Source organism: Rhodamnia argentea, chromosome 1, assembly GCF_020921035.1.
Source record: "Rhodamnia argentea isolate NSW1041297 chromosome 1, ASM2092103v1, whole genome shotgun sequence".
Taxonomy (NCBI): Eukaryota; Viridiplantae; Streptophyta; class Magnoliopsida; order Myrtales; family Myrtaceae; genus Rhodamnia; species Rhodamnia argentea.
In genome coordinates this window covers 15,089,947-15,101,257 of record NC_063150.1, presented here as the reverse complement: position 1 = coordinate 15,101,257, position 11,311 = coordinate 15,089,947, and the positions used below count along the sequence as shown (strand labels likewise).

General features: G+C 38.4%; 1 protein-coding gene across 6 annotated transcripts; it reads right to left on the bottom strand.

The window, feature by feature from the left end:
* Positions 1-3,883: 3,883 nt before the first annotated feature.
* LOC115753285 (Werner Syndrome-like exonuclease) lies at positions 3,884-10,213 on the bottom strand. 6 transcript variants are annotated; one of them, XM_030691831.2, is made up of 7 exons: positions 9,803-10,212; positions 9,198-9,377; positions 8,109-8,239; positions 7,845-8,006; positions 5,778-5,888; positions 4,761-4,849; positions 3,884-4,346 (listed from the first exon to the last, which is right to left on the bottom strand). In XM_030691831.2, exons 1-6 carry the CDS (start codon positions 10,047-10,049, stop codon positions 4,772-4,774), a joined length of 909 nt encoding a protein of 302 aa, XP_030547691.1. In that variant the 5' UTR covers positions 10,050-10,212; the 3' UTR covers positions 3,884-4,346; positions 4,761-4,771. The 6 variants fall into 6 exon arrangements, with proteins under 6 accessions (XP_030547691.1, XP_030547692.1, XP_048139401.1 ...); XM_030691832.2 differs by having other exon boundaries at positions 3,884-4,191; XM_048283444.1 differs by having other exon boundaries at positions 3,884-4,849; positions 7,863-8,006; positions 9,803-10,213.
* Positions 10,214-11,311: the final 1,098 nt, after the last annotated feature.

Below are 11,311 nucleotides of genomic sequence, written 5' to 3'. Positions count from 1 at the left end.
AAAAAATAAACATCCAAAACTATGTTACTTAGGCCAATGGAAAGAATTCTCCAAAAAGTTATAAACATATTGTACAAAGGCCGATTTAATCCTAAATTTTTCGATTGTGCCAATTGAGTCCGAATCATTTTGACAATTTGCTGATTTAGATCTAAATCTTTTAATTATCAAAAGATTCATGACCAAATCGGCAAATTGTCAAAAGGTTTAGAACTAAATCGACATAATTGCAATGTTCAAGATTGAATTAACAATTTATCAAAAGGTTTAGAATTACATTGGCACAATTGAAAAGTTTATGACTGAATTGGTTGCCGTACAATAGATTTATGACTTTCTGGACGGTTATCCCCGAGCCAATGTGTCAACCTAGTAGAGAGAGAGTAAATTTCTGATATGGATGCAGCCTTCTAACTTTCGAGAATCCACATTTTTGAAGATCACTTAAGCCGGTGGGTCGACCCAATAAACAGTACGACTTTCCCATATGAACGTACCCTGATCATCGCACATCTTTTTCCACCATGCACAAGCACGAAATAGCCGACAAATGCATCACGAAAAGCGAGAGAAAAAAACAGGAGGGCTCATTTTTAACCCCAGCATTGAAAAGGAAAACCGGTCAGATGTGGAAACATTGCACGTCATGGGCAGGCAGTGGGAGCCATGAGCATCGATGGGGACTCGTCATCTTGATTTACTTTTCATGCATGTTATGCAACCCTTTTAGGTACATACTCTCTCTTTGTTTTTGTTATTTTTTACGTTTGCGGTCACATTAGACCGAAATTGGGATGTCGATATCTCTGTCTCCAAAGGCCATGTGCTCTTCCATGTGCCGTGTTCACTAGTCATTGTCGGTCGATTTCGATTGCAACCCCATAAATCCGGACGTCCATCGTCCACCATGTGTACGACTCGTTAGCAAAGAAGTGCAATGCTCTTAATCAATCGACCGTGTTTGGACCAAGTCCTGTCGTGTCATGTCAACAATCAATATCGGCCCTAGATATTTTGTCCTAAGGTTGTGAAACCACAATCTTCTTTTGCGTACTTATTGACTTTATTTATTGCCTAGGACCCGGAATTTCCTCCCAACTAACTTGATAAATCCCTCTGGGGTTCCCAATTAGAGTCGAACCATTTGGCCTCAGTTTGTTTTTGTTTGTTTCTCCATGTCACTAAGCAAATTACGAAATTGGGTCATGACTCGACTTACGAATTTACAGTTTTTAAGTAAATAAATCGCTTAGCTCAATTCCGTGAACTCGGAAGCTAGCAGTCGTGTGGTGGGTATAAAAATAAACAAAAAAAATTGGCAAAAGGACACTAGGAGTGTTAATATTTGTGTATGGTACTCACTTTAGTGCCAATATTTTTTTTTTATCACTTAAGTGTCGAATCGAAGTAAAAACAATCATTTAAGTGTCAATTCCGGCCAAATAATACACGTGACATTTTTTTATTAATTTGTTAATATTACCTATCAATTTGTTTTAAAAAAATGTCCATGTGGATGCCACGTGAGGTCCACGTGGCGTCTACCTGGATTGTTCAACTTAAAAATGGTTAATTTTTTTCAAAAATTAAAATTCAACAGAAAAATATCCTAAAAAAAAAACTAAGTAGAAGTTGCAGCGGCGACGGCTCACAGCCCTTGCCGCCCTTGCCCCATCCTCGCTGGTCACAGCCGGGCCTCGCCGACCCCCCTAGGCCAGCCCCCACCCCCCGTCGCTGCAAGTTTTCTTTTTAGTTTGTTTAGCTTATTTTTTAGTTTTTTAATTTTTTAAATTTTTGGTTTTTTTGTTATTGCTGACTTGGCAGCTCCGACTAGTCACGTGGATGCCACATCAAATTTCTGGTGAAACTCACCAGAGTTGGCATTGAAATAACCGTTTTTTAAAAAAAAATTGGCACTTAAGTGATCCAAAAAAAAATATGAGCACTAAAATAAGTGTCATACATAAATATTGACACTTCTAATGTCCTTTTGCCCAAAAAAAAAAAAATGATCTTGATACTCTCTTAGATTAGGTTAATCTTTTGTTTTTGGCAATCTCCTTCCTTCAACTTTTTTTTTTTTTTTTTTGGGTCCCCACTGTGGCCGGGCATAGCCAACGGACGAAAGAGCAGATGCAGCAGCTTTCATTGGCGTCGGTCCAGCAAATCAGCAATGAATACCAATTGATCATTGATTCTCCGATAGACAAGACTGAGCCCACCAAGTTGCCCTTTGATGCCCCCATTGAAGAAGCTCTAGGAAAAAGCCCTGAAGCTTAATGTGTCCATAGTTAGCACTAGTAAATTTTGTTCATCGGACGTCTCTTGATGACCACTGACTCCTGTACTGGACCACCTTCTGAACCTATGAACCCCGCGGAACTGAACCGACCTGATCGGATAAGCTCCACCACCGGTATTGTAGATGCCGTATCTATGAATGCGTTCAAGACACTCGTTGAATTTACCAAATGAAGGGTATGTTTGCTTGAGTAAACAGAACTTCACAAATTAGTTTTCTGAACTATCACTAGTTTGATTTACTGAAAATGATCGGTCAGTGAAAAATCATTTGCGATCAAAGCAAATACGCATGCTTAAAGTTAGGAAAATCGAATTTCCTAACCCAAAAAGATCAAAACATTTTCATTTAGCACTTGACTATTTCGTATAATCATATTTACATGCAAGTACTGCTTTGAATGTGAAATCACTCTTTGGGTGTGCTTATTTCAGTGAAATTTCTTCATGATAAATAAAAGTACTTTCTAAATAGTAAATCATTAACCAAATATGCATGATTATACTAAGTGTGCTTAGTCCAGTATGCGAGATGAATTTACAGACATTTCAATAAGTTAGTCATAGTCGATGCTTAGTGAAAATCTATCACATAAATTTATAATATCAGTGTTGTAAATCGATCCTAACATACCTAACACTATTCTTTTCAAAGAGTTCAACTTAGGCAGACAGCTTTAACCAAACCGTGCTCAGAAGACTTCTTCTTCTACTGGAGAATAGAGATCACTTGTGCATCCAAATCAAAAGTATTGCACTTACATGATGCCGATGGGGCGTGTGCTGGTTTTACAACAGGGCACAATTGAATTTCCACATCTTACCTATATGCAATATACCAACAGGAACTCATTCTACTCAAATTTTACTACTCGAGAAGTTTCCGATCAGTGACCGGCCTAATTTTGGTTTCGGAGCTCATCTTATTTCTAAACTCCGAACTCCAATTAACCAATTCATACATGGCAATACAATAAGTTCAGCCTTCCTCACTTTTTCATGGAGAGAGAGATATGTGGGAACATAGACCACAATTCTAGAGCTGGCCATCTTTCCAACTCCAGTGAAAGGGGTCACTTCACACTGAAATTGGGCCAACATGTGTGGGACAAAGCACTTCTCATCCATCATGAACATATGGTAATGAAATTGATTTCGTACTTTATTGCTCAGAATGGAAGAACGATGTGAACCGTCACAACCGTGCAATTTGCTGTGACTCCCCTGCTTCCACAATCTGTTTTCGTCTCAATGGCATGAAATCGGACTGAACGATGAGAAAGAGGTGCCGGAAAAACAAAAGAATAAAGGCAAATCAGGGTCTCACCATGCTTGAACAGACTGAAAATCCACAGTCAATTGATCAAATGCAAGTTTCACTAGGTTTCCAACACCAACTTCTGCCCTAACATCAGAAGAGTGGTGTCTACATATGTTTAGGTCACCAAAAAAGCTATTTTGGTTTTGTATGTTGGCACATTCAGCATGAGCAAGCGAAGCAGGTTTTAGTAACTGAGGGGTGAACATACAATAATACAACAAATGATCAAGTCCGTCAAAATTCGCGTCATCGCTAGTACAGTGCTAAGCAACAGCATAAATTATGTGAACACACCATAAGATATGTTTGATTGTTTTAACCAAGATGCAATTATGACAAAAGGAACCAAAACACAATGCTCCAATCTCTGTTTGATTCACCGGAACAAAATCTGGAACCAATCTTAAATAATTTCATATATTTTTCTTCTTTTACAATAATAACGACCTTAAGATTTCCAGCCAAGGAACTCAGAAGTCAGAAAACAAACTTGACTGTTGAATCAGCCATTATTGCATGCACCGAGTTTGTGTGAGCCCAGCACAGATCTCGTCGATCCCTCATGGGACCTGCCAAAGTTAACAGTTATTATACACTTGGCTCACATGAACCCAGCGCATGCTACAATTTTTCCTGCCAGACACTTCAAGACTATCAGCAGTGTTAATGCCAAGCAAGAGTTGCAGCTTTTTCTTTGTTAGTGACTCAACAATAGAACAAGTAGCAACTGCAGTTATTAATTATTAACTCTTGCTGACCAACGAAACAGTTCAGAACAACCCTGTGCTGCTTCTAGTTTAGTTAGTTAGTTAGAAAGTATGGTGAAGAGGGTACCACAAGCAGGTACAATGATAAGCAATATTGCCAAGAAACTTCCAAAAAGATATCAGAAAACAATAGCATTCGTGTACATGATCTGATAGATAAACATAGATGCTGCCAGACATAAGCTTTTGAGGCCCTGGACTAAATGCATGTATTCCTAAATCTGCTCTTCGTTCTTAACTCATGAATCGTATTGAAAAATAAATAGGAAGCTGGAAGGAGCGGAGGGAAGAATGCTCCACCCAAGTCACACTGAATAGATTGAGAAGAAACAATAAGGAAAACAACAATGATGTGCCGAGATTGGAAGTACCTCAAAGGTAATTATGGCAGTGCCACAGTCAGTTTCTCTTCGTTATTCTCAATGTTGTTCCTTCGTGCGTCTGGCAGGCTCTTTAAGACCTGCATTTGATGCAAAATTATGCAACCAGACAACGCAAGATTTAGCTGTCCACTGGCACTACAACAAAATCTCACACACGTGATAGAATATTCAAAGATCTATTCGAAGGGCTCTTTAAGGCCGGGATTCAATCAAAAAGGAGGCATTATAAATTTCAATTTCGGACTTTGATCCAGCAACTAATATGCTCCAATTTTTTTGAAAAATTCCAACATATCTTGGAATCAAAAGCTGGCAGCCAATTTATCTTTTTCTTGTTTGCTATTTTTTTCCTGGTAATTGTGAAAAGATGCTTACACATGCCTAAAATCCATGAAAATGTGCTATAATGTTTTTCTATTCTAATATTTACCTGAAGCACGAAATTTAACGAAGATATCCATGGATCAAACTATGAACATGCACCAAGTTATAAAGAGTTAGAAGCTTTTACAAATACTTGTATTGAAGTTGAAATTAAAGATAATTGCGAGGAACCTGAATTTGCTTTCTTTCTTTTTTTTATAGTCCAGGATCCACCAGCCCCACCGGGCTTCACCCGGTGTCTAGCCCGAGGGCCAACCAGTGACTATACCTGGAGGGGCACTAGCCCAGCTACCGGAACCTGAATTTGTTTGTATTAAGAAAAAGCATAAAATGCCCAAATGTTACCCTCGAGATCCTGGTGGAAAGATGTGCTAACTACACGATATATAAACAACTATCCTCAGAATGTAACAAAATTGCGGTCCAAGTACGTCTCTTGATATAAAGCGTATTCAAGAGTTTTTTTATCCTCAACCTAATTGACCTCCATAAATATCTCATTTCATTTGAATCAGCACCTCCAATGCATAAGATTATAGAGGCAAATCCAGCTTGCGTTTTAACTAAGCAAAGAAACATAACCAGGACAGTGATGATCCAATTTCAAAGCAACAGCTTTACCTGATATAGATGCCAAGAAACAAATGCGTCGGTGGCAGCATAAAGTAGTTGTTCTTCTGATAAAAAAAAAGCTTCCCAATTTCCACACCTAATTTTCATGGATTTCTCCAGCTGCAAGATGTAAAAACTCCGATTAAAGCCAGCTCAAATCTTCCATGGACATTCAATTTCACTTATTTTAAAAGGCCAGCTTTAATGGAGAAGCAGCCTACAGCATGCAGTCTTATGCCGGAACCACATTTGATCCTCATTGATCCTTTCCATTCAACCATCGCATGAATAAGCTCATGCAACATCTTGTAAACTAATCAAGATGGAAGCTATCTTTCAACATATTTCACAGCTTATTCATCATATTCATTGATGCAAGGTATACATCCATTGACGTGGACAATGACGCAAAATACAAATTAATAATTTACATATAAGTCAATGCTGCAGAAGTTCTTTTGGCCCGAACTCAGTCATATATATAATTGACGAAATTTTTCTAGAGGAGCTCCGCTAGGAAAATTCAAGCACCTCCGCTAGGACTTTCCAACAACTTGCTAGAACTAATTCATAACTTCAATTTTATGCATTTACGATCTCAAGTTCTAAAATTGGAAACAAGTTGTTTGAAAATAACTGAGAACTGAACGCTTAATATTTACGAAATGTGCAATTGTAAACACTGTTTATATGTTGAAAGATTCTAATGTCCCCAAGACTTATCCATTAAACAAATGAAAAAACCAATTCCTTTAGTAGATTTTTTGCTTAATTGTTTAAGCCAAAATTAGGGATAACAAATGGGTTGAATCTTATATACATATACAATGGTTGACTTATTGGTACTTAATTGAGCCATCAAACAGAATCTAAGATATCGCAAATGTAAAAGCAATTAACTAGCACCTAAACCACACTATTCACAATTATGTAGCATCCATTGCAAACTCTAAATCTAAAGCTGATGTTCGAAAAGAAATGAACATGGCCATTGAGAATATTCATGACAAGAAACACATGACTCAGTAAATCCATTATAAACTAGTGTTTTTAATCGAACCTGACAAGCCAGTTCAATTGGATACCTGTTGTACCACCAACCTCGTATATGCTCTAAACTATCAAAGGTCAAAACTGGTCAAGAACCAGATCAATCCCAGTTCAACCAGTGGGCTGGTTTTACTTTGAATGGGATCGTGACCTTACAAGAAATCAAATTGGGTATCTACTGTGCATCGATTCAAATCCCTTCTCTGCTGACTAAGAACCACACGCCAACCAACTGGACTGATGGCCTGTTTTAGCACACTTTCTTCCCCATTTTGAAAACTAAGCAAAGTGGCACTAAGGAACACTCATACTCACACCTTTCGGTTTGCTTTTGGGCACCTTTGCCATCTTTGTCACACTCAAGATGCACGTCAGATGTGGTACTTTATGTATAAGAGAAAACTGAAGAACTCAGTTAAAATAAAACCAGGCGACATAATCACTTCCACCAATTAAACTGTGTATAACCAATCTGGTTTGGTCTCTTGAATGCTATTAAGACCATTGATATAAACAAAAATATGAGTTTTTGGCTTTTGCTAGAACAACTTGTAGCCAGGTTCAATGAACATGGAAGAACAACGGATCTCAATTTGAAATACAAGAAGGTTTTAGTCCCTGTAGGAGTACAATTTGCGATAAGATTACAAATTATGCGTCATGAAGTATATTCTTAATACAGCACAAAAAGCACTGCAGATACGATTTGATTACACTTGCCAAATCCTCTCACATTTGTAGCATTAGCCATCCAGTTAACTCTACTCAAAGAAACTTTAATTAATAATCAGTTGCATTCAGAATGTGTGCTCCATCAAATAAGTAGAGTTACAACCGTCCAAACAGTCAATTCAACAAGTATATGATGGTCAAATAACTTAACTTATACCTAGCAATGGATCAAGGAACTTAGGTTGAGCCTTTCCTTGTCAAAGGGACTTATCACTGAAGTCCAGCATTTAGACAGCAATTGAGAAAATTATTCATGAGTGGCCATGACAATTGCAAAAGAACTTGATCTATAACCTGCTTATTTAGAAGCACCTCGCTTAGAGATGCAAGACCCCATCTATTACGAGGCAGAGCAAGCTTTTGATTAGCAAGTTCTGAAAGATCCTGAAAACCATTGACAGATACATTGTAATCCTTAAGCACCTTCCTAGCATCACCAGCTATGCCTGCTCCAACCTGTACATGCAAGCATAACATCATTATGCAGTTAAGCTATACATTTTCTCAAAACCAACTAGACATCTACCAATAGCCACTAAAAACTACACATATGCCAACCTTTAATACTGCGGTATCCTCTAAAATAAGCTTCAAACTAGGAGGAATGCCAGAACGAATAACATGCATCACATGGCAGTGGTCATTGTCACCACAAATCTGCATTACTGCTGTCTTCCGAGGTGGAACACCTGCAAGTCTTGCATTAAGATAATGACTGAGCAATAAAATGTAGTGATTTTAATCTCTATTTCTACTTCCTTTTTCTTCCTCAAGAGAAAAATGCAAGCTTATCCCCTGAGCATGCATCCAAGACCATAAAAATAAAAACACATCAAATTAGAAAAAAAAAAAAAAAACAGAAAAAAGGATGAGGAAGAAAAAGAAACTTTGTTTATGCCACTCAGAAACCTTAATTACCTATTTGAAACTTAAAAGAAGTCCTTTTAGCTTTCCCTTTAAAATTTTGAAAACGTACAGATAATGTACAGTCCTAGGGAAATTGAAGAAACAGATAGAAACATCTCTTCATCGTCATATATCGTCAATATTTTAAGGTGTTAAGCATCTGACATAAGCTAAACATCAAATTTCAGACACCAAAAGAAAATGAAATGGCAAAAAGTAAAAGTTACTCCAAAAGACCTTGTTTACCAATAATGCCAGAGGCAAGGAACAAGAAACAAGCACAATACTGAAATACATAGAGTTAAAAACAGATCTCTGTAGATATACAAAGCGAAATACAGATTTTCGAATGTACATCATCGTAATAACTTTTTACATGTGACCAGAACCAGGATACCGCAGCACAATTGAAAGAAATGAAACTAATATTTCAGAAGATCAGATGAAAAGCTCATCAATTTGTAGAAAGAAACAAAATTTGTTGGAATTGAGTTAGTACACAATGTAAGAATAGATAACAATACCACTTTCATAGCAGGAAAGAACTGTTAACAGACCCCTCAAGTGCGGGAATTTGTACCATTTCATTAAAGTAGTTGCAAGAATATCAAGTCTTGCTGCTGAACAGAAATCAAGAAATAATCACAGAGATGTAAATTCCATCTAAACACAAAACCAAATCACTACTAAGCCGACCTCAAAGCACCATTAAATAAAATGCGAAAGCAGAACTGACCAAACCTCTTTGAAAAGTGGGCCTATACTCAATGTCAAAACCAATTATGACTTGATCCATTACACCTTTCATTGCATCAATTTTGCTCAAAAGCTGTGCTGCGGCTCTCTCTACACCAGTAGCACTCCGGTTGTACGTAATCCGACCTCTGAATATCATCACAGGGAGTTTAATCCGCATACTATCTGTCATGTGAAAGGCGATGAATAACAGTTCCATCACATATGCACATAAACACTACAAATCGAACTTTTCTCCTTCTCAGTTAAAGGAGGACAAGCCTTTAACTAAGCCGAAACCGCAGAAACAGGAGAGTGAATTATAGAACAAAGCAATCAAAGCTACTAATTTGTAGTTTAGCAATCTTAAAAAAATTTTAAAAAAATAAATAAGAAAACCAACATCTTGTCTTACAATAACCCAGAATTGCTCTAACAAAATGCAGCTATAGTAAAGTTCTATCCTATCCAAAACCCTTTCACAGCCCCACTGGCGACAAATCTCTTGCTCACGGAAAAGAGAGCGAGAAAACTCTTAAAAACTGCGGATTTCTACGGCAATCATCTGTAACACCATAAAGAAATGAAAGTGAGACGGGTCTCATTCGTACGTTGCAAAGAAAATGACCCGGGCAAACGCCGTCGGGGTCCACCGGGACGTTCGTCCTCGTCGTCGTCGTTCCCGGTGCCGGAGAAGGGCCGTCGCTTCTTGGAGATGGCGGTAGTGACGGCGGCTTCGATGTCGTCGAGTTCTTGGTCGGTGAAGGGCTGGTCCCAACCCGGGACCGACTCGGCGCCGATTGAGCGAGCGTTGGCAACAATGGTGGGAGTGTCACCGTCGGCGCTCGCGATTTTCATCTGCGATCGGCGTCGAAGTCACGGAGGAGGGAGCCCGAATTCAAGCAATCGGTAGGAAAAACGATTAGTTCACAGAAGACAGCAAGCTCGAATTTGAAATCATACGTCATGTCGATGGACTGGCCAGCACGGCGCGAGCCCTTTTGATCGAGGAGTCATTAGGTTGCCCTCTCAAAAATCAAAAAGTAATATGAACGTGGAGTGCTTTGATTTTCTTAAATAAAAATTTAAAATGGATCTTACTTAAAAAAAGATAAAAAAGAGTATGAACAAAGAATATTTTTGTCATTTATCATTTTATTTTTTTTCTTTTCCTTTCCTTTCTTTCCTTTCTTTCCTTTCTTTTTCTTTTTCTTTTTCTTTTTCTTTACCCTTTTCTTGCCAACAATGGCCTAAGGTGAGGGCTGCCTATGCCACCGTTGCGCGACCCTCACCTAGGCCAACCTCGCCAGCCCAGGTGAGGGGGAGGGCTATGTGAGCAGTTCCCTTGAGGAGACGAACATGGAGGTGCATGAATTGATCATGAAATTGCGAGTCTTTGAGGGCTCCGATGGCGTTCTCGTGAAAAACCTCTTCCCGTCCCGTGATCCTTACATGAGGATGCGCATGAGGAAGCTCGATGTCCCTAAAAATCACGATTCCTTCAAATTTGGTTCGGTGAGCAAGCCTAAATCTTTTCGTGCCTAAACCTTGTTTGGTGTGCAAGGTCGATGTCCTCAACATTGGCCTCGCCAGATTAGGTGAGGTTGGCGATCGCTAAGGAAACGGAAAGAAAAAGGAAAAAGATAAAAGAATCGAAAATGATAATAGAAAAAAAGAAAAAGGAAAAAAATTTAAAATGGTCAAAGAAGAAAATATCTATCTACCAAGGCCTTCTTTGAAAAAATGTTCATTTCAAATCCTTATTTGAGAAGATCAAAATATTTCAAGCTCTTATTTGGAATTTAGCCTAAAAAAGATGTAGGGAGTAGGTCGTCAAAACTCTTCTAACCACAGTCAACTTACCTAGTGAATAGCTCTCAACATGATTCAAATATATTACCAAGTGCATCAATATCATGTTCTAGGCACAATTCAAAAGGTCGCACCGCTTGTCCAATCCTCGATCAGAAGTACTATACTTTTCTCGGAGCATGAATATTATATCAATCTACCCAAGCGCGCAACACCCCGATTCTAAAGGGTATAGGCAATACAGAAGATCGTTTGAAAATATTCTACTCAATTTTATTAATCGACAACGATAAAATCAAATGTACATC